Source organism: Bombina bombina, chromosome 7 (genome assembly GCF_027579735.1).
Source record: "Bombina bombina isolate aBomBom1 chromosome 7, aBomBom1.pri, whole genome shotgun sequence".
Classification (NCBI taxonomy): domain Eukaryota; kingdom Metazoa; phylum Chordata; class Amphibia; order Anura; family Bombinatoridae; genus Bombina; species Bombina bombina.
Genome location: NC_069505.1, coordinates 271,245,670 through 271,270,979, shown reverse-complemented (window position 1 = coordinate 271,270,979; position 25,310 = coordinate 271,245,670). Strand labels below are relative to the sequence as shown.

Below are 25,310 nucleotides of genomic sequence, written 5' to 3'. Positions count from 1 at the left end.
CTAGTGGGGGTGTATGACCTCTCCATATTTCCTTGACCTGAGGGGTATGTTTAATGTGTATTAGAGGGGTATGCTTCATGTGTATTAGAGGGGTATGCTTCATGTGTATTAGAGGGGTATGTTTAATGTGTATTAGAGGGGTATGTTTAATGTGTATTAGAGGGGTATGTTTAATGTGTATTAGAGGGGTATGTTTAATGTGTATTAGAGGGGTATGTTTAATGTGTATTAGAGGGGTATGTTTAATGTGTATTAGAGGGGTATGTTTAATGTGTATTAGAGGGGTATGTTTAATGTGTATTAGAGGCTATGCTTAATGTGTATTAGAGGGATATGTTTAATGTGTATTAGAGGGGTATGCTTAATGTGTAGTAGAGGGGTATGTTTAATGTGTATTAGATGGGTATGTTTAATGTGTATTAGAGGGGTATGTTTAATGTGTATTAGAGGGGTATGTTTAATGTGTATTTGAGGGGTATGTTTAATGTGTATTAGAGGGGTATGTTTAATGTGTATTTAATGTGGGGGTATATTTAATGGAGGGTTAGGTTAGTGTTAATTGTGCTTAGGACTAGTGGTGAGGTTGTCTGGGGAGAGTCACAGATTTTTTTTTTCCATTTACTTTTATTAATTTATTTTTACTTTTGAAGTTGCAAACTTTTTGTTTCTAGTAGTGCCCATACACCGAAATAGGAGAGTGACAGCATGAAGTATTTAAAGGGACAGTCTAATCCAAAATTGTTGTTGTTTAAAAAGATAGATAATACCTTTATTACCCATTCCTCAGTTTTGTATAACCAATACTGTTATATTCATATGTTTTTTACCTCTGTGATTACCGTGTATCTAAGCCTCTGCAGACTACCTCCTTATCTCAGTGCCATTTACAGACTTACATTTAAGTCAATTAATACTGGTTCATGCATAACTCCACGGGAGTGAGCACAAATGTATCTATATGGCACAAATGAGTGAGCAGTGTCTGGTTGTGAAAAGTTATACAAATGCTCTGAAACCAAGGCGGCCTGTAGGGGGTTAGAGGTTGAATGGTTATAAAGTATATTAATATAACAATGTTGGTTATGCAAATCTGGAGAATGAGTAGTAAAGACATTATCTAACTTTTTAGACAATAATAATTTTGGCTATAGCAGGTCCAATAGGAAGTTGCTATCTGGTGTTACCTACCATAACTTGCATTTGTAGTGTGCCAATTATAATAGATGATGATTTGCTTCTTGTGGCGCTTACTGGCGCTATAGGTGGCTGATATCACAGGATCTAGAGTTGCCATTCACAAATATTTCAAATGATACTAACCTCCTATTTGAAGCATATTCAGAGTTGGTAAAATTGGAAAAAACTGAAGGAACAAAACATTTAAGAGGAAGATTTTTTTATCTTTTAAGCGTCTTATTATTATTTCTAATTATTTACCTTATGCTTTCAAACTTCTCAATAAGAATGCTAACATCCGATAACTCCGATTTGTTTCGTTCCTTTATTCCAGGACGCCTTGTAGTTTTTGGTACTGATGGCAAAGGCCGACAAGGAGCTGGAGGGATTCTGTACACAGGCCTGTCGTATATTCCTGCTTTAAGATGAGCTGGTTTAGGAGGTACTGTTAACAAGAAGATAAAAAAGACTATGATACAGAAATAAAACATATACAACTGAAATATAAAATAATCCTGACATATCTCATCATCTCACTGTTCTAATCTAGATCCTGTCAATCATTGACTTTAAAATTGTTATATATACAAATCTCCATACAATTTAAGAGGTTTGTTCTGAACTAGGTGGAGAAACCCAGTGACCTTGGAGTCTAGTTGGTCAAACAATTATTTTGTTGTTTTGTGTCCTGTTTACGATGCAGTTTTTCTCAAAACATAGTAAAGCCTAATTCCCACCCAAGAACACAAAACAACAAAAGAATTGTTTGACCAACTAGACTCCAAGGTCACTGGGTTTCTCCACCTTTACACTGGGTCTCGGGGTATAGCTTTGGTTTATAGTGTATACACAATATCCTTTTTATTCTTAATTTGACATAGCATATGTCTGTCTTTCCGTAAAATTGTTTATTTTAATGCAGAGGTATTTTTAAATTTAGGAAATTCACTAAATAAAGCAATATAGCTATAGGAATATATACAGGTATAAGTATATATATATATATTTATATATATATATATATATATTTATATATATATATATATATATATATTTGCAATAAAAATACATTTTTACTGTATGTGAAGAACATTGGAATGTTAAATATTTACAGTAAGTACATATTAAAACACATTAAATGTTATTATGGAATTATTATTTAGACACACATATACATATATATAAATATATATATATAAATATATATATATATATATATATATATATATATATATATATATATATATATATTATAGCCCTTTTCAGTCAAATAGATGGCCATACACTATAAACCTTTGAACCCTTATAAATATTTTTTATTACAAAAATATTTATATGACTAATTTTATCAGATAGTGTACATATGAGTGTAACTGTTTTTTTTTCTGGGTTTTTTTTCCATTTTTTATTATTGTTGATACAAGAGAAGAAACATAAACAGTATTTAATGCAATGCATTCTAATAATCTTTATATTTATAAATGAGCAAGAATTCATTTCAGTTGTGTTATAACAAGAAGAAATAAGAAACACAATAACGGGATAAGTCACAACATATGCAATTTACATAACATTGAAACAATAAGTTACAGAGTTAACTACTCTTTCTTCTCTTTTAAATCCTAATTTTTAGCAAGGAAAACAAACAAAACAAAAATAAATGAAAACAAGGAACTAAGAGGGGAGGGAGAGAAGGAAAAAATAAATAAATAAATGCAGCTAATATAGTATTTGTCTCCAATATGAGGGGTAAGATTCTGTTTGTATTAGCTGCAAGAAGAGAGGAGAGGATCAAAAGGGGTAACTGTTTATGATAATGTATCTATGTTGTGTTTGGTGCCATTTTTCTTTTTTTAGCCCTAACCCTTTACGCTAGATCTCCAGCTGTGCTAACCTGACGCATGTTAAATTCACTTGTGTTCAAGCGAACACTTTTACTTTTAACTTGTAAAACGCACGCTAATTAACGTGCCTGCGGTATTCTTATATCGTGTGCGCTAACATTAGAGCGCCACTTGTAATCTAACCCACAATTATTTGAAGTTTGAGTACAACATTTCTTGGATTGATTACTGGATGATAATAGCAATGGAAGTGTGACCAGATTCATGAAAGTGTGACCAGATTCATGCATCCTAATGACCATGTGATCAAAAACAGAAGCTTAGCTTTCCTAATGGGCTCTCAGTTTGCAACACACGTGTCTACAAATGTTGGGGCAATTGTGCCAGTGTTTGCTATAGGTCGTATATGCACTGGAACATAAATTCATAAACCTTTAACAAAATTAGTGTTTGGTATCACAAATATATAAAGGTTAGAATTGCATTTAATGCTTATAAGTTATTTATGTTTTATGTCAGATGCTGAAAAATCATGGGACCACACAGGTCTGACATTTTTTTTTTTTTTTTTTGTAAATCTATAAACACTTTTATTTGGTTAAGAAATGTACTACTGGTAAAGATTTATCAGTCAGATCTATCAGATTTGTCAACCAGATCTATCAGATTTGTCAATGAGATCTATGAATCAGATCTATCAGATTTGTCAACCAGATCTATCAGATTTGTCAACCAAATTTTTTCAAAAAGATCTACCAGATTTGTCAATGAGATTTATCAATCAGATCTATCAGATGTGTCAACCAGATCTATCAGATTTGTCAATGAGATTTATCAATCAGATCTATCAGATGTGTCAACCAGATCTATCAGATATTCTATCTGAATCATGAAAGAAAAAATGTGGGTTTAGTATCCCTTTAAATTATGATTTATGCTGTGCATATTTGAAATAATTTATTCCTGTGCAATTTACATGCAATTTTTTATATTAGATTAAGATATCTAATTTAAGTGCATATTGTATGTGTATTATATCAAATCTGTTAAAGAAAAAACATAGTAAGTGCTACAAGCAATTCATCTCCCTTTACTACATGCAAATTTTAGTTTTTTTTATAAAATACAATTTTTGGTGAACAACTTTGTTATGATTTTGGATGCACCTTAACAATACAATTTTTACTGAGAATTTGTGTATGAATAGTTCATTTATTTGTTTTGTATGAATTTTTAATTTACTATTTTCATTTTGCATTTTTGTAGCAGTATACGCCACTTAGCGACACACCATTTTCAGGGTAATCAAAAAAATTGACCTCATTGTCCCTTTAAAATGCTTTAAATTATAAACATATTGTGACAATATGCATTCAGCATATTTTTTAGGATTAGTTTTTTCGGTAGGGTGTTACTTAGTTAAAGTTAATTCACAGTTGACATAAAAATATCAAATACACATATAAAACAGCTAACATGCTTCTATGTCCACCACCGCACAGACTTCTCTCTGTTTTTGCAGCAGCTTACAACATTAAACCCTCCTTCCTTTTTAGTTATCAGTCTTTAAATTTGCATTTCAATGCTCAATATGACACTGACATTTATAGCTGTCACATATTGTCACATATTGTGCTGATTTGATCTGGATCAACAAGAGATGCCCAATGTATACAAATAATGCAGAAAACTACTTCCTGAGATATTATTCTGTTTAAAAAGATGAAAATGTCTCTTCATCAGTTAGAGAAATGAGTAACATGACAGAAATACAATTTTTTTGCAAGTGAGTGTTAATGTACATGATTAGAAAGCCTTTTTTAACATAGCATTCTTCATACTTTATGTATGTTTTGATCCAGGTCTATCAGATCTGTCATCCAGGTCTTTCAGATCTGTCAACCAGATCTGTCAACCAGCCCCAGGTCTATCAGATCTGTCAACCAGGTCTATCAGATCTGTCAACCAGGTCTATCAGATCTGTCAACCAGGTCTATCAACTAAGTCTATCAGATCTGTCAACCAGATCTGTCAACCAGGTCTATCAAATCTGTCAACCAGATCTGTCAACCAGGTCTATCAGATCTATCAACCAGGTCTATCAGATCTGTCAACCAGATCTGTCAACCAGATCTGTCAACCAGGTCTATCAGATCTGTCAACCAGGTCTATCAGATCTGTCAGCCAGATCTGTCAACCAGGTCTATCAGATCTGTCAACCAGGGCCAGGTCTATCAGATCTATCAGATCTGTCAGCCAGGTCTATCAGATCTGTCAGCCAGGTCTGTCAACCAGATCTGTCAACCAGGTCTATCAGATCTGTCAACCAGGTCTATCAGATCTGTCAACCAGATCTGTCAACCAGGTCTATCAGATCTCTCAGCCAGGTCTGTCAACCAGGTCTATAAGATCTGTCAACCAGATCTGTCAACCAGGTCTATCAGATCTGTCAACCAGATCTGTCAACCAGGTCTATCAGATCTGTCAACCAGATCTATCAACCAGGTCTATCAGATCTGTCAACCAGGTCTGTCAAGCAGGTCTATAAGATCTGTCAACCAGGTCTGTCAACCAGATCTGTCAACCAGGTCTATCAGATCTGTCAATCAGGTCTATCAGATCTGTCAATCAGGTCTATCAGATCTGTCAACCAGGTCTATCAGATCTGTCAACCAGGTCTATCAGATCTGTCATATACCAAAAAACAAAAGAAAGAACGTAGTCTACCGGTATAAGGTAAACCCCATAAAAAGACCAGGGTTACTGCACTCTCTTGAAAAAATAATAACAACTATAACACACAGATATTAAACCAAATGTGATTTATTAGTGCACAATTAATAAATAAATAAATTAAATTACCCAAAACTAATTCATAAATAAAACATATATGACAACACATACAAACATTTTTGTATGTGTTGTCATATATGTTTTATTTATGAATTAGTTTTGGGTAATTTATTAAATTTATTTATTAATTGTGCACTAATAAATCCCAATTGGTTTAATATCTGTGTGTTATAGTTGTTATTATTTTTTCAAGAGAGTGCAGTAACCCTGGTCTTTTTATGGGGTTTACCTTATATAGTAGACTCCGTTCTTTCTTTTGTTCTTTGGTATATAAATTCGTTACCAGATTGCACCTCTTTATTTACATTTGGGTTTAAGATATATAACAGTTATTTTATATAGTTGAGCTTTCCTCCCTTTTCTCCCTTTTTTATGTTATATCAGATCTGTCAACCGGATCTGTCAACCAGATCTATCAGATCTGTCAACCAGGTCTATCAGATCTGTCAACAAGATCTGTCAACACGATCTGTCAACCAGGTCTATCAGATCTGTCAACCAGGTCTATCAGATCTGTCAACCAGGTCTATCAGGTCTATCAATAAGATTTGTCAACCAGGTGTATAAGATTTTTTAACCAGGTCTATCAGATTTGTCAACCAGATCTATCTGATTTGTCAAAACGATCAATCAGAATTGTACCAATTGGCACGCTGTGTAGATATTATTCGTACACCGCATAAGCTAACTTTTGCCCTTATACCATAATTGGCTCTTGGAATAATAATTTCTGGGTGCACATGGAATCGCACTATTGCGAGTGATCTCCGCTACAGTTTTCCTATTATCCAAGCCTCACAAACACTGTAGAGAATACAAGGGTATCAGCAATTGGTTATGAGGATTTTACGAGTAACCAATCATAAACTGACTCTCATCCTATGACACGCCAATACTAAATCGCGTGTGAGTGGCCAAGAGGTGGGCGTGAACGACACGCACGCTGCGATTGGGTAAAGGACATAGAAGAGGGGTATATTAGGCCCTCACAGCGAGACACTCGTCTTGTCAAACTGAAGTTGCACATTGAGAAAGGCCGCTACTCGTCCGAAACGCGTTTGTGCGCAGCACAGCAGTATGCTTATGTAGCATAGTGTTTTTAAAAAAAAACTTTTTTCACTCACGCTTTAGTTTAATAGCTGCAAGGGACGTGTCACACAGTATAGAAACCATCCCTGTCACCTGAAGCCAGCGTATCCTGTTACTGGCCAGGAATACAGGGGGGTGGTTGAATCTGTGTTTCACTGTCTGGGTATATTGCAGTGTGATATTAACAGCGTGAGTGTGGAGTGTGAGTGTGGAGCAATTTTTGATAATGGTGAGAGTGTTTATCTTCTTACACTCTCTTTTATAGTGGTTTAATAAATAAACAATTAGTTTTTACTAAATTAATCTTCTTGTCTAGTTGAATATATCAACTTATTTACAATATACTATAGGAATGAGTGCTATATAACCCCTTCTTGTCCAGTCTTTCCCCCAATTCTCCCTATTTTTGAATAACCAGACCTATCAGATTTGTCAACCAGATCTATCAGATTTGTCAACCAGATCTATCAGATTTGTCAACCAGATCTATCAGATTTGTCTACCAAATTTTTTCAAAAAGATCTATCAGATTTGTCAACCAGATCTATCAGATATTCTATCTGAATCATCAAAGAAAAAAAGTGGGTTTTAGTATCCCTTTAAATTATGATTTATGCTGTGCATATTTGAAATAATTTATTCCTGTGCAAATTAGATGCATTTTTTTATATTAGATTAAGACCTCTAATTTAAAAGCATATTGTATGTGTATTATATCAAATCTGTTAAAAAAAATAGTAAGTGCTACAAGCAATTCATCCGCCTTTACTACATGCAAATTTTAGTTTTTTTTATAAAATACAATTTTTGGTGAACAACTTTGTTACAATTTTGGATGCACCTTAACAATACAATTTTTACTGAGAATTTGTGTGTGAATAGTTCATTTATTTGTTTTGTATGAATTTTTAAGTTACTATTTTCATTTTGCATTTTTGTAGCAGTATACGCCACTTAGCGACACACCATTTTCAGGGTAAAAAGTGTCTTTAGATTATTCTACCAGGGAATTAAGAGTACTGGCGAGCATTCATTAAAAAGTTCTTGCAAGCCCAGAGACCTTTAGATAATCGGACCCATGTACTGTGATCGCTTGCACATGCTAGTGCCTCAGAAATGGTTCATTTTATAAGATTGTTTACAATTTGATAATGGAAGCAAATTGGATTTGTATTTCAATTTGCATGCTTAATCAAAAAAATTGACCTCATTGTCCCGTTAAAATGCTTTTTTAAATCATAAACATACTGTGACAATATGTATTCAACATATTTTTTAGGATTTGTTTTTTTCTGTAGGTGGTTACTTAGTTAAATTCACAGTTGACATTTAGTATGGTCAGTGATTATAAACATATCAAATACACACATAAAACAGCTAACATGCTTCTATATCCACCCCCGCACAGACTTCTCTCTGTTTTTGTGGCTTACAACATTAAACCTTCCTTCCTTTTTAGTTATCAGTCTTTAAATTTGCATTTCAATGCTCAATATGACACTGACATTTATAGCTGTCACATGTTGTGCTGATTTGATCTGGATCGACAAGAGATGCCCAATGTATACAAATAATGCAGAAAAATACTTCCTGAGATATTATTCTGTTTGATGAAAGATGAAAATGTCTCTTCACCAGTTAGAGGAATGAGTAACATGACAGAAATACAACTTTTTTGCAAGTGATAGTTAATGCACATGATTAGAAAGCCTTTAACCCCTTAACGACTGAGGACGTGCAGGGTACGTCCTCAGAAAAAAGGCAGTTAACGCCTGAGAACGTACCCTGCACGTCCTCAGTGTGGAAAGCAGCTGGAAGCGATCCTGATCACTTCCAGCTGTTTTCCGGGTATTGCAGGATGCCTCGATATTGAGGCATCCTGCAATAACATTTTTTACCCCTCCGGTGCAGAGAGAGCCACTCTGTGGCCCTCTCTGCACCGGACATCGATGGCCGCATTCGTTGGTGGGTGGGAGCTGAAGTGGGAGGTGGGTGGGCGGCCATCGATGGCTTCTTGGTCAGAGAGGGGGGCGGATCGGGGGCGGTATCGCTGGGGGCGCGCACGCGCGCGCGCGTGCACGGGGAGGGAGCGGGTGGGAACCACTTACACTACAGAAACGGTTTTTTTTATTATGGGGAGAAAGGAGGGATAAAATCCCTGATTAAAGTCATCTAAGGGATCTGGGAGGGGGTGGGGGATTAGTCTTGGGGGGGGGGGGGAAGCTACACTGCAGAAAAACCAAAAATAAAAAAAAATAAAAACATTTTTACATGCAAACTGGGTACTGGCAGACAGCTGCCAGTACCCAAGATGGCCCCCAATAAGGCAGAGGGGGAGGGTTAGAGAGCTGTTTTGGGGGGAATCAGGGAGGTTGGGGGCTAAGGGGGGGAATCTTACACAGCAGCATATGTAAATATGCTATATATAAAAAAAGGATACCTTTTATTTTAGTACTGGCAGACTTTCTGCCAGTACTTAAGATGGCGGGGACAATTTTTGGGGTGGGGGAGGAAAGAGAGCTCTTTGGGAGGGATCAGGGGGTCTGATGTGTCAGGTGGGAAGCTGATCTCTACACTAAAGCTAAAATTAACCCTGCAAACTCCATACAAGCTACCTAATTAACCCCTTCATTGCTGGGCATAATTCACGTGTTGTGCGCAGTGGCATTTAGCGGCCTTCTAATTACCAAAAAGCAACACCAAATCCATATATGTCTGCTATTTTTGAACAAAGGAGACCCCAGAGAAGCATTTACAACCATTTGTGCCATAATTGCACAAAATGTTTGTAAATGATTTCAGTGAGAAATCTAAAATTTTGAAAAATTTAACGTTTTTCTTTATATGATCGCATTTGGCGGTGAAATGGTGGCATGAAATATACCAAAATGGGCGTAGATCAATACTTTGGGTTGTCTACTACACTACACTAAAGCTAAAATTACCCCAAAAAGCTCCCTACATGCTCCCTTATTAACCCCTTCCCTGCTGTGCATAATACACGCATGGTGCGCAGTGGCATTTAGCGGCCTTCTAATTACCAAAAAGCAACGTCAAAGCCATATATGTCTGCTATTTCTGAACAAAGGGGATTCCAGAGAAAAATTTACAACCATTTATGCCATAATTGCACAAGCTGTTTGTAAATAATTTCAGTGAGAATCCTAAAGTTTGTGAAAAAATTTGTGAAAAAGTGAACAATTTTTTTTATTTGATCGCATTTGGTGGTGAAATGGTGGCATGAAATATACCAAAATGGGCCTAGATCAATACTTTGGGATGTCTTCTAAAAAAAATATATACATGTCAAGGGATATTCAGGTATTCCTGACAGATATCAGGGTTCCAATGTAACTAGCGCTCATTTTGAAAAAAAGTGGTTTGGAAATAGCAAAGCGCTACTTATATTTATTGCCCTATAACTTGCAAAAAAAAAGCAAAGAACGTGTAAACATTGGGTATTTCTAAACTCTGGACAAAATTTAGAAATTATTTAGCATAGGTGTTTTTTGGTGGTTGTAGATGTGTAACAGATTTTGGGGGACAAAATTAGAAAAAGTGTGTTTTTTTCCATTTTTTCCTCATATTTTATATTTTTTTTATAGTAAATGATAAGATATGATGAAAATAATGGTATCTTTAGAAAGTCCATTTAATGGCGAGAAAAACGGTATATAATATGTGTGGGTACAGTAAAAGAGTAAGAGGAAAATTACAGCTAAACACAAACACTGCAAAAATGTAAAAATAGCCTTGGTCCCAAATGGACAGAAAATGGAAAAGTGCTGTGGTCATTAAGGGGTTAATATAGCATTTTTCATACTTTATGTATGTTTTCATAAATGTCCATATAAAGTTATTTTATTATTATAGAAAGTGAAGTTTTTTTTTCTTTACATAAATGTTTTGTAGATGATCCATTTATAAAGCCCATCTGGTAGTGTTTTTTTATAAAAATGTATAGTTTTGCTTATTTTTTAATAACATTGTGCTGATCTAACCAAGCTCCACAGTGTCAGATGTATACAGATGTCATAGACTCCTGCAGGCTCCTGTTTAGGTTATCTGATTTTTCATATGCAGAGGAGAGGGAGGGGGAGAGGATCTGCTCTTCTTGTTTATCCAGCCCCTTTCACTGGGTGTCCCAGCCTAACATCATCAACAACACTAAACTTAGAAGCTTCTAATTAAGTTTTTCAAAGTTTTTATACTGGATTTTTATATCACTGTCTGTGCATATTATTCTTTATAGTAGTGTCTATTACATGCAGTTATAAGAAAATGGGTGTATACTGTCCCTTTAACCCCTTAACTGCTGATCCATTTCCATCCCTGTCCTGAGCTGTTTTGAAGTATTTAGATGCTGCTCACGTTTAAGCCCTACTTTATAACATGCATTATATAGTGGGGGGGGGGGGGGTTCAGCAGACCAAACAGATTCAAAACATACCATTATTTTATGTATAAATCATGAAATGTAAGAACTCTCCATCAAAATGTGTAAAAAAATTTTATATTTTCATTAAAAGTTTAATAAACAAGGTTGTAAAAGAATATGTTTTTTTTTCTAAACAATATAATTAAAAGAAGAAGGACTTATACTAATAAATAAGGGCCTTTGGGTATAGTTATATTCCTTTGATCTGCATATAGGGCTTACAGAAGCCTCCACTTAAATAAATACACATTAATTCATGCCAGGTCATTACTATTACCACATTGATCACCTGGTGATTAAAACCTATATAGGGGCTTTAATGAGGGACTTATTGTGTTTATAAAAAAAAAGGTCATGGGGGTCTTTAGGCCTTTTTGATGGCCTATTATAGGGGTAAATATGTTAAAATATGTATGTTGTTATTTTAGTGCTTAAACGTTATGTGCGAGAACGCACACTATTTGAAAGAGTAATTGCCTTTCAAATGATGGGTCTTGGGTGTTTCATGGGTTTAAAGGATCTGAGATTGAGGGATTTGAATATGTACCCCTCGATCCATCTCCCTTAAGCTCCATTACTGCAGCCTGCACTTCCGGGTTACTGGGGCTGCTGACGTCATCACCCCCATGCGTGGTGATGTCACCAGCATCGCCGCATTCTACAGGCGATGTCGAGCCGCTCAGTCACCTTGTATGTGGGAGTAAGTGCATGGGGGGGACACACACTCAGAAAGGGCCCCCTCCTCCGAATGATGACACATGGTCATCATTTGCACTAAAGACATAGTGTGGGTGACAACCACATGTTGGCATCCGTGCATAAAGGGTTAAACTATTTACTTACAGTACATGGAAATGTGTAGTACATACAACAACATTGGAAATGCTATCACATTAAGGTGTGGTCCAGGTAATTTTGAACTATATATTTTATAAAATATATAGTAGAGGAAATGTCTATCAATCAATGAGCACTAGGCAGGAAGTCTCTCTCAGCCATTGAACACATGTAGGAAGTGCCTATCAACCAATAAAAAACTAGGGAGGAAGTGCCTATCACTAGCAGGAAGTAACTATTAGACAGATAAAGAGTCAACTATTACAACTTATTAGTTTAAATTTAAAAGCTTGTATTTCTTTTTCCCATCAAAAATTAAATAAATAGCATTTTTAAAAGATGCTCTTTCATATGGATGAGTTCATGTTTGAGTAAACTGTCCCTTTAAATTCTTTATGACATTCTGCATTTGTCACAAATCATTTGGCACAGCTTCAGAAATTCTAGAAGCCTTTTATGTTATTTTACAAATTTATTTGCTGGAAAAGCTCAATAAAACATTTGGTTGCCCCCTATCAATCACAATCTTGCTGATATTTTCTGCTGATATTGATTTATGAAATTCGAGCAATATTGCCAGCATGTTTTTCAAGTGATCATAACCCAAATAGCTTCTGCTAGTGAAGCGCATTATCTGCAAAATAGTTTTCTACAGATAACCTCCTGAAAGCGTGCTTTTGTTTGTTAAGGGACATCAAACCCAAACTTTCCTTTGCACAAAGCTGGGTAAAAAATTACACTATGTTGGTAGATTCTCTATGATGAGAGGAACATTGTATTATAGTTGTTTAAAACAGTTAGCTGAAAATAATTGTATGGGAAATTAAATGTTGAGTTTAAGGTTTTCCTTTAAAGTAAAAGGAACTGTAGGGTTCAGCTTACTCAAACTGACACCATTTTCCATACTAAATTTTATATATTACATTTACAAAAAATAAGGAATGCAATTCCTACAGCATTGTCAGTTTAATATTCAGACATAAGAGTGAAATCACAATGTCCTGCCTGCAAGTGTAAGAGTTATTCTTTTTTTTTTTACATTTAAATGAACTTAGTTTGTCAAATCAAATCAGGGTTATCATCAGTTTATAGAATACTGACCTTGGGGTTTCTCGAGAGCTGGCTTTTTGATTGGTGGAGGTTTGGTTTTTGACTTTCTTCCAGTTTGTTGAATACATGGTCCAGGGCTAATTTTCTGGAGCTTTCCACCCAGATTTGATTCGATGTGACATTTGATTTCAAATGTAGCACAATAGCAACCTAAATTTAAAAACAAACAAGTATAAGGCTTTGTGTTTTACAAAATGGCTACAAGCAAGTATTGCAAGCTTTGTAATCAGTCCAATACAGTGCTATGTCATTAATGTAATGCAGCTTTAAGGGATATGGAAATCAAAATTCAGATAGGCTCAGGGCCATGCACGTGTTTTGAGCTTTATATGTCAATGTGCATGTGTATATCTGTCTATGTGTCTGTCTCTCAGCCTATAAGTATATATCTGTCTATGGGTCTGTCTCTCAGCCTATAGGTGTATATCTGTCTATGTGTGTGTCTCTCAGCCTATAGGTGTATATCTGTCTATGGGTGTGTCTCTCAGCCTATAGGGGTTTATCTGTCTATGGGTTTGTCTCTCAGCCTATAGGTGTATATCGGTCTATTGGTCTGTCTCTCTACATGTGTATATCTGTCTATGTGTCTGTCTCTCAGCCTATAGGTGTATATCTGTCTATGGGTGTGTCTCTCAGCCTATAGGTGTTTATCTGTCTATGGGTGTGTCTCTCAGCCTATAGGTGTATATCTGTCTACTGGTCTGTCTCTCTACATGTGTATATCTGTCTATGTGTCTGTCTCTCAGCCTATAGGTGTATATCTGTCTATTGGTCTGTCTCTCTACATGTGTATATCTGTCTATGTGTCTGTCTCTCACCCTATAGGTGTATATCTGTCTATGGGTCTGTCTCTCAGCCTATAGGTATATATCTGTCTATTGGTCTGTCTCTCACCGTATAGGTGTATATCTGTCTATGGGTCTAACTCTCAGCCTATAGGTATATATCTATCTATGGGTCTGTCTCTAAGCCTATAGGTATAAATCTATCTATGGGTCTGTCTCTCAGCCTATAGGTGTATATCTGTCTATCGGTCTGTCTCTCAGCCTATAAGTATATATCTGTCTATTGGTCTGTCTCTCACCGTAGAGGTGTATATCTTTCTATTGGTCTGTCTCTCACCGTATAGGTGTATATCTGTCTATGGGTCTGTCACTCAGCCTATAGGTGTATATCTGTCTATGGGTGTGTCTCTCAGCCTATAGGTGTATATCTGTCTATGGGTCTGTCTCTCACCCTATAGGTGTATATCTGTCTCTGTGTCTGTCTCTCAGCCTATAGGTGTATATCTGTCTATGGGTGTGTCTCTCAGCCTATAGGGGTTTATCTGTCTATGGGTTTGTCTCTCAGCCTATAGGTGTATATCTGTCTATTGGTCTGTCTCTCTACATGTGTATATCTGTCTATGTGTCTGTCTCTCAGCCTATAGGTGTATATCTGTCTATGGGTGTGTCTCTCAGCCTATAGGTGTTTATCTGTCTATGGGTGTGTCTCTCAGCCTATAGGTGTATATCTGTCTACTGGTCTGTCTCTCTACATGTGTATATCTGTCTATGTGTCTGTCTCTCAGCCTATAGGTGTATATCTGTCTATTGGTCTGTCTCTCTACATGTGTATATCTGTCTATGTGTCTGTCTCTCAGCCTATAGGTGTATATCTGTCTATGGGTCTGTCTCTCACCCTATAGGTGTATATCTGTCTATGGGTCTGTCTCTCAGCCTATAGGTATATATCTGTCTATTGGTCTGTCTCTCACCGTATAGGTGTATATCTGTCTATGGGTCTAACTCTCAGCCTATAGGTATATATCTATCTATGGGTCTGTCTCTAAGCCTATAGGTATAAATCTATCTATGGGTCTGTCTCTCAGCCTATAGGTGTATATCTGTCTATCGGTCTGTCTCTCAGCCTATAAGTATATATCTGTCTATTGGTCTGTCTCTCACCGTAGAGGTGTATATCTTTCTATTGGTCTGTCTCTCACCGTATAGGTGTATATCTGTCTATGGGTCTGTCACTCAGCCTATAGGTGTATATCTGTCTATGGGTGTGTCTCTCAGCCTATAGGTGTATATCTGTCTATGGGTCTGTCTCTCACCCTATAGGTGTATATCTGTCTCTGTGTCTGTCTCTCAGCCTATAGGTGTATATCTGTCTATGGGTGTGTCTCTCAGCCTATAGGGGTTTATCTGTTTATGGGTTTGTCTCTCAGCCTATAGGTGTATATCTGTCTATTGGTCTGTCTCTCTACATGTGTATATCTGTCTATGTGTCTGTCTCTCAGCCTATAGGTGTATATCTGTCTATGGGTGTGTCTCTCAGCCTATAGGTGTTTATCTGTCTATGGGTGTGTCTCTCAGCCTATAGGTGTATATCTGTCTACTGGTCTGTCTCTCTACATGTGTATATCTGTCTATGTGTCTGTCTCTCAGCCTATAGGTGTATATCTGTCTATTGGTCTGTCTCTCTACATGTGTATATCTGTCTATGTGTCTGTCTCTCAGCCTATAGGTGTATATCTGTCTATGGGTCTGTCTCTCACCCTATAGGTGTATATCTGTCTATGGGTCTGTCTCTCAGCCTATAGGTATATATCTGTCTATTGGTCTGTCTCTCACCGTATAGGTGTATATCTGTCTATGGGTCTGTCTCTCATCCTATAGGTATATATCTATCTATGGGTCTGTCTCTAAGCCTATAGGTATAAATCTATCTATGGGTCTGTCTCTCAGCCTATAGGTGTATATCTGTCTATCGGTCTGTCTCTCACCGTAGAGGTGTATATCTTTCTATTGGTCTGTCTCTCACCGTATAGGTGTATATCTGTCTATGGGTCTGTCACTCAGCCTATAGGTGTATATCTGTCTATGGGTGTGTCTCTCAGCCTATAGGTGTATATCTGTCTATAGGTCTGTCTCTCAGCCTATAGGTGTATCGCTGTCTATTGGTCTGTCTCTCACCCTATAGGTATATATCTGTCGATTGGTCTGTTTCTCACCCTATAGGTATATATCTATCTATGGGTCTGTCTCTCAGCCTATAGGTGTATATCTGTCTATCGGTCTGTCTCTCAGCCTATAAGTATATATCTGTCTATTGGTCTGTCGCTCACCGTATAGGTGTATTTCTTTCTATTGGTCTGTTTCTCACCCTATAGGTGTATATCTGTCTATGGGTCTGTCTCTCAGCCTATAGGTATATATCTGTCTATTAGTCTATCTCTCGCCGTATAGGTGTATATCTGTCTATGGGTCTGTCTGTAACTGTATAGGTGTATATCTGTCTATGGGTCTGTCTCTCAGCCTATAGGTATATATCTGTCTATTGGTCTGTCTCTCACTGTATAGGTGTACATCTGTCTATGGGCCTGTCTGTCACCGTATAGGTGTATATCTGTCTAGGGGTCTGTCTCTCAGCCTATCTGTATATATCTGTCTATTGGTCTGTATCTCTCCGTATAGGTGTACATCTGTCTATGGGTCTGTCTGTCACCGTATAGGTGTATATCTGTCTATGGGTCTGTCTGTCACTCTATATTTGTATATCTGTCTGTCTCTCACCCTATAGGTGTATATCTGTCTATGTGTCTGTCACTCTACATGTGTATATCTGTCTATGGGTGTGTCTCTCAGCCTATAGGTATATATCTGTCTATGGGTCTGTCTGTCACTCTATATTTGTATATCTGTCTGTCTCTCACCCTATAGGTGTATATTAGGGCTGCAACTAACGATTATTTTCATAATAGATTAATCGGCCGATTATTTTTTCGATTAATCGACTAATCGGATAAAAAGATAATCAATAATAGTTTTCTATGTTTTAAATAAAATCCACATAATGAGTGTTACAAATATAAATTTCAGACTAAAACTTTACATTAACACACCTGTTTCTTCAATTTTTAAGCAGCAGAGCACAGTTTTATAATTAAACAAAACAAAACCACAAACTGTTTGAAAAAATGTAGAACTAGAAAGAGTTAGACTATCACTGTTAATAGCATTCTGTTATTCACTCTTTCAGAAACTTTGCATTGAAATGCAAACATCTCAACATGTCCACATGCTTCTGACTAAGGCTGGTTCTCTGTTTGAAGCTATATTTCCTGCAGCAGAGAAAAGGCTGTTGAGGTGTATAAGTAGGGTTTTGCCAATTTCACCAAAGTGGGATATTTATTTTTGTTAGCTCTTCACCAATGCTAAGTGTTTTCTACCTTGGCAAGGGGCCTCTCAATAAAGTAACCCTTGACTTCATTCTAACATAAAAATATCTTGAATATCTATATGCAATGTTAAATTACCAGCTATAGACAAATGTGAAGAAAAAATGGATATATCAGAGCACACAATCGCCACAAATACAAGTAATGTGTAAGTGAGTTGGCTGTGAGCGAGCCAAGTAAAATAAAATATAACTTTTAATATTACATATAAGATAAAATAAAGTTGGTGAAGAACATTCACACATGTACAGTGCAGGGTTAAAAACACTTAAAAATTGTGAACTGAATGCTGAGATGCCCAGGTAATAACCATTAATGTGGGTTTGAGTGAGAGAATCTGGCAGGGAGGCACCACAAAATGCTCACGGATTGCACAGAAAACTAAGCTATAAAAGAGGATTGACCTCACACAACAATATATCTATCTAGTGCAATGCTGGAGCAGTGCCTAAGCCTGTCAGAGTCCTAAACAAAGGTGTATCAGGTAGTGTAGTAGTTAATAGAACTCGAATATCAAATGTAAGATATAGGACTAATAATAAGAAGAGCCCAAAACAAATACCGGACTATTATACACTTTGATTACGTATAAGTTGCATTCTCTATAAGGTACCAATTACCACGTAACCCACATAAGGCAAATAGTTTAAGCATTCACAGAGAGCGCCTGATGCGCATTTCGCCACGCTCGTGGCTTTGTCAAAGGCTAACCCGACTCGCGCCGAACTCACTTCTAAAATAGTGCTGTTAGCCAATAGGGGGTGAGTAATCGTACACACCCCTATGATAATAGCCAATCATTAGTGACCCATCCGATTGGGTAGTCTACTGTCACATGACTTCTTGAGCAATGACGTACACTTGGAGGCGTATAATGTTAACGCTTATGTAAACACTTATTATAAGACAGGACTTGTGTATCGGTTGATCTAGGCTCAAATCAGCTATATTGTATATCAGCTGCTTAACATGGGACATAACCTCCTCAAAAATAAACATCTTGTGTATAACGAAGGGTCTAAATAAGTTTGTGATAGTTGTCACTTTCGTCAATGTAATATATAGTTAGTGAATACTATATAGTGACCATAGTCATTATGTTGCATATTAATTGTAATGTTGGTTAAGCCACAAGATAGAAAGTATCAGATAATGATAAATAGATATCGGTTTCGCATAAGAGATGAGATCATCAGAGCTCCGGTACTATCTATATATATTCTGTCCGATTGTGTTTCGTTAAAGGAAAGTCACGTAGGAGCTGACCTGTTGTAAACCTTATTTAAATTGTTGAGCAGACCGACAATACACTCAAAACATGATGATGATATTTTAATATTTATGTGTTATAATTTTTGATAACAGTAGGATATTATTATAATATCATTAGGTTTTAGGTTCTCAATACATTATAATAGCAATTTAGTATTTAACTGTGTTGATAACAGATGATAATGTTATCAAAGTATCATTACTTTTTCATAATTATACACGGATTAATATAGGGATATCAATAAATGACCATGTTTTAATCCCATAAATGTATAGTCTTACTGACATCTTATGTTGGATTAACAAAATCTTGATTAATATCGAGAAGAGAAATTAATTAGCAAGAAGGAGAGGTATAAAAATAGGCTTTGTTCTTTTGCCATCTTTGATAGATGTTATATGCATAACATATATAGCTATATATCTTTATTATGTCTATAGAGCTGTGGTACCACATTTGTTTGTACGGAATTGAACTAAAATAATTCTATGTGTAAATTATTGATTCCATAATCAAAGGAAATGTAATGATTTCCTGAGTATATATAGAGGATTTGTAGTGTAGCTCAGTTTTATTATTCCGTGTGTTACACCTATTTAGTTAGATGTTAGGTGGGGGGCATTGATACATGTTTACTAAAAATATGTTAGATTACCAATTTACTGTTTAGTCCCTCACCCATCCTGAGTCTCCTGTTTGAGTCAGACTTTACCAGATATCTGTGGTAAGTGTTTATGGATATACTGGTCTTATAAAAAGGAATTATATCCATCTTGTTCATTAAGACCTACTGGTGCCAAAGTATTTAACCAGAATATCCAACGGCATTCTGCCTGGAGTAGCATGCTCTCCACATTTCCTGCTCTAATTCCCGGTTTAATCACCTGAAGTACTGAGACCTTTAAGTCTGGTTTGGTGCCATGATTCTTGGCATAATGCTTAGCTACTGGGGTGAGAATTTTGCCTTTCTCTTGATCTTTAATACAGTTCTTAATGCTATTCACATGTTCCCCCAGTCGTGTGCGTAACTCTCGGGTCGTTATACCAATATATCTCTTTCCACATTTACACAGTAAGCAATAAACCACATTTTTAGTTTTACAGTTGGCAAATCCAAGCATCCGCTTTGTACCTCCAGTACGACTGATGAACTCTCTTTCATTAGATATGTATTTGCAAAAACTGCATGTGCCACAGGTGTATGTTCCACAAACATATTTGCTGCATTTTCTCTTAGTAAAATGACTTTTGACCAACATGTTGCCAATCGTTGGCGCTCTCCTCCAGCTGGTTTTTATTTTGTCACCTATAAAGGCTGATAAATCTCTGTCAGATTTTAGAATACCACTATGTTTATTTAGAATATCAGTAATTCTATTATGGTTATTATTGTAAGTAGTTACAAATCTGACCTCCCTGTCAACTGTTTTGTTTTTCTTTTTAGGGATTAACAATGACTCCCTTGGTGTTCTTTTTGCTCTTTGGTACGCTTTTCGGATTATTTTGCGAGTATACCCTCTGTTTTTTAATCTTATTTTCAATTCTTTTGCTCGTTCATTAAAAATTTGAAAATCACTGCAGTTTCTTCTTATTCTTAAAAACTCCCCTGTTGGGATTGCATTCTTAGTACTCCTGGTGTGGCAGCTATCATATTGTAGAATTGAATTAGTAGCCGTGTCCTTTCTAAAAATCAAAATGATATGAATCTAAAGTTGACTTACTGTATAAGCGAGAGTAAAGTGGAATTTCTGGACCTCCATATTTATAAAGATGAGAATAATTGTCTTAAAACAGACCTTTTTAGAAAGGACACGGCTACTAATTCAATTCTACAATATGATAGCTGCCACACCAGGAGTACTAAGAATGCAATCCCAACAGGGGAGTTTTTAAGAATAAGAAGAAACTGCAGTGATTTTCAAATTTTTAATGAACGAGCAAAATAATTGAAAATAAGATTAAAAAACAGAGGGTATACTCGCAAAATAATCCGAAAAGCGTACCAAAGAGCAAAAAGAACACCAAGGGAGTCATTGTTAATCCCTAAAAAGAAAAACAAAACAGTTGACAGGGAGGTCAGATTTGTAACTACTTACAATAATAACCATAATAGAATTACTGATATTCTAAATAAACATAGTGGTATTCTAAAATCTGACAGAGATTTATCAGCCTTTATAGGTGACAAAATAAAAACCAGCTGGAGGAGAGCGCCAACGATTGGCAACATGTTGGTCAAAAGTCATTTTACTAAGAGAAAATGCAGCAAATAGGTTTGTGGAACATACACCTGTGGCACATGCAGTTTTTGCAAATACATATCTAATGAAAGAGAGTTCATCAGTCGTACTGGAGGTACAAAGCGGATGCTTGGATTTGCCAACTGTAAAACTAAAAATGTGGTTTATTGCTTACTGTGTAAATGTGGAAAGAGATATATTGGTATAACGACCCGAGAGTTACGCACACGACTGGGGGAACATGTGAATAGCATTAAGAACTGTATTAAAGATCAAGAGAAAGGCAAAATTCTCACCCCAGTAGCTAAGCATTATGCCAAGAATCATGGCACCAAACCAGACTTAAAGGTCTCAGTACTTCAGGTGATTAAACCGGGAATTAGAGCAGGAAATGTGGAGAGCATGCTGCTCCAGGCAGAATGCCGTTGGATATTCTGGTTAAATACTTTGGCACCAGTAGGTCTTAATGAACAAGATGGATATAATTCCTTTTTATAAGACCAGTATATCCATAAACACTTACCACAGATATCTGGTAAAGTCTGACTCAAACAGGAGACTCAGGATGGGTGAGGGACTAAACAGTAAATTGGTAATCTAACATATTTTTAGTAAACATGTATCAATGCCCCCCACCTAACATCTAACTAAATAGGTGTAACACACGGAATAATAAAACTGAGCTACACTACAAATCCTCTATATATACTCAGGAAATCATTACATTTCCTTTGATTATGGAATCAATAATTTACACATAGAATTATTTTAGTTCAATTCCGTACAAACAAATGTGGTACCACAGCTCTATAGACATAATAAAGATATATAGCTATATATGTTATGCATATAACATCTATCAAAGATGGCAAAAGAACAAAGCCTATTTTTATACCTCTCCTTCTTGCTAATTAATTTCTCTTCTCGATATTAATCAAGTTTTTGTTAATCCAACATAAGATGTCAGTAAGACTATACATTTATGGGATTAAAACATGGTCATTTATTGATATCCCTATATTAATCCGTGTATAATTATGAAAAAGTAATGATACTTTGATAACATTATCATCTGTTATCAACACAGTTAAATACTAAATTGCTATTATAATGTATTGAGAACCTAAAACCTAATGATATTATAATAATATCCTACTGTTATCAAAAATTATAACACATAAATATTAAAATATCATCATCATGTTTTGAGTGTATTGTCGGTCTGCTCAACAATTTAAATAAGGTTTACAACAGGTCAGCTCCTACGTGACTTTCCTTTAACGAAACACAATCGGACAGAATATATATAGATAGTACCGGAGCTCTGATGATCTCATCTCTTATGCGAAACCGATATCTATTTATCATTATCTGATACTTTTTATCTTGTGGCTTAACCAACATTACAATTAATATGCAACATAATGACTATGGTCACTATATAGTATTCACTAACTATATATTACATTGACGAAAGTGACAACTATCACAAACTTATTTAGACCCTTCGTTATACACAAGATGTTTATTTTTGAGGAGGTTATGTCCCATGTTAAGCAGCTGATATACAATATAGCTGATTTGAGCCTAGATCAACCGATACACAAGTCCTGTCTTATAATAAGTGTTTACATAAGCGTTAACATTATACGCCTCCAAGTGTACGTCATTGCTCAAGAAGTCATGTGACAGTAGACTACCCAATCGGATGGGTCACTAATGATTGGCTATTATCATAGGGGTGTGTACGATTACTCACCCCCTATTGGCTAACAGCACTATTTTAGAAGTGAGTTTGGCGCGAGTCGGGTTAGCCTTTGACAAAGCCACGAGCGTGGCGAAATGCGTATCAGGCACTCTCTGTGAATGCTTAAACTATTTGCCTTATGTGGGTTACGTGGTAATTGGTACCTTATAGAGAATGCAACTTATACGTAATCAAAGTGTATAATAGTCCGGTATTTGTTTTGGGCTCTTCTTATTATTAGTCCTATATCTTACATTTGATATTCGAGTTCTATTAACTACTACACTACCTGATACACCTTTGTTTAGGACTCTGACAGGCTTAGGCACTGCTCCAGCATTGTACTAGATAGATATATTGTTGTGTGAGGTCAATCCTCTTTTATAGCTTAGTTTTCTGTGCAATCCGTGAGCATTTTGTGGTGCCTCCCTGCCAGATTCTCTCACTCAAACCCACATTAATGGTTATTACCTGGGCATCTCAGCATTCAGTTCACAATTTGTAAGTGTTTTTAACCCTGCACTGTACATGTGTGAATGTTCTTCACCAACTTTATTTTATCTTATATGTAATATTAAAAGTTATATTTTATTTTACTTGGCTCGCTCACAGCCAACTCACTTACACATTACTTGTATTTGTGGCGATTGTGTGCTCTGATATATCCATTTTTTCTTCACATTTGTCTATGTTTATGCTAGGATATAGAGCACCCCCCTGCCCATTTAATTAGCTTTGAGATTGATTCTCTTTACACAGGGTTGATACACTTCGCTTCCCTGCATGATACATTATTTAATTAAGTTGGGGACTCAAATTCAACTTTAATGTATATTTCTCTCCATACGCCTATATAACTATTAACGTCTATCAGCTGTTTAGGACAACAATCTGAGAATAATTACTCTTCTTCTGTCTATGTACAGAACTTTTGGTATAGCCAATCACAAGGTATAAAGAAAGAAACACAAAAATGACACATAACCTGTCACAAGACTTTAAAAACAGACAGGACCAAAGACTAAGGGACATAGATAAGACATTTGCACTAGCATGCGACACTGAAAACACTCTAGAAACCGAAATAGATAACTGGGAAGATGGCCTGAAATCTCTAAATTATCTAATCAGGAAACATACGCGCTCTTTTTGGAATAAGAGCGCGTATGATAAATACCTAGCAAAACACATTATCCCTAGAGGACTGAGAGTACGTCTGTTTCCTACTTTTTCTTTTCATATTGACACCTATAAAGACAGATGGGAACAAGCACTGATAAACTGCTCAGAAATATTGGTGGCGATTTTATCAGATTATGAGACAGAGGTCATGTCAGAGTTGGATAAAGAAATTAGTGATTATAATGTGAAGTTACAAAAATTTGAATCACTAGAAAAATTTAAACAAGCTTATAAAGAGATGAGAGAAGAACTAGATAAAAAAGAAAAAGACATTATACAGACCAAATGTTCCAAAATGAAAAGAGACATTAAAGATTTTGAAAAAGGAAAGATATTCACATGGGACGACAAACAGTCTAGACGAAGGCCACCAAATAGCTTACCCCCACCTAAAAACACACATCAATCGGACTGTGAGTCTTCGGCAGTAGAAGACGGTGACTCAGAAAGCAATGTTAACAGACCCAGCACTAGTAGTTTTTTAGGGAGAGACATAACACATCTCGACAAAGAAAAACGAGACCCACAAGAAGGGGGAAAGGAAAACAGAACCTTGCGAGACCGAACGAGATGGGGTTACAGGACCGACAATGGGTACAGGAGGAGGGAGGACTGGGGGAAGCGATCAAGATGGTGAATGGTGATAACAATAAAAATGATAAACTGCAGGTTATTAATCTAACCAACAGAATTATTACTGAGACTCAACAACAAGTCCTATCTAGAGGTCTGTCCTTCTCCCCCTCCCCCCCGTTTGAACAAATTTGAATTAATAAAAGATCTACACCTTTACTGTAGAAAACTTCTACTAAAGAAAATATACAGTACCAATGATGATAATGACACAAGTGATCTCCAAACATTAGACACACTAATTGATTTATTAACCGAAAATGAAGAAAATGAGGAGGTAGAAGTGGAAGAATTTCTAGATAAACAAATTAAATTAAAATCTAAATATATGCCACCAACATCAAAAGTACCCCAAATTGAGGTTTTCTTAAAAATGGTCATACATGACTTCCTGAAATTACCTGATACCATAATCAGGAATATCAGTAAAAAAGAAGAGGAAGCACTTAAAATGATCAATTCGTGGGATGATGTAATCATCAAACCCTCAGACAAAGGGGGTAATATTGTCATTTGGGGAAAAGATGAATATGTTTATGAAGCTAATAAACAATTAAATGATCGCAAATGCTACAAACACCTGTTCTCCAACCCCACCTCCCAGTTCTTAACTAATTACTCTGATTTGATTAACAATGCCAAAAAAGACAATTTAATTAGTCA

The 25,310-nt window shown here is 36.1% G+C and overlaps 1 protein-coding gene across 1 annotated transcript in view; it reads right to left on the bottom strand.

Annotated features, from left to right (window-relative positions):
* The window catches only part of FGD3 (FYVE, RhoGEF and PH domain containing 3), a 398,102-nt gene that overhangs the window by 152,021 nt on the left and 220,771 nt on the right, over positions 1 to 25,310 (bottom strand). The window contains exons 2-3 of the mRNA XM_053720753.1: positions 13,339 to 13,497; positions 1,438 to 1,621 (exon numbers count right to left, since the gene is read on the bottom strand). Of these exons, the coding sequence (XP_053576728.1) occupies positions 1,438 to 1,621; positions 13,339 to 13,497 (343 nt within the window). The remainder of the gene's footprint in view (positions 1 to 1,437; positions 1,622 to 13,338; positions 13,498 to 25,310) is intronic.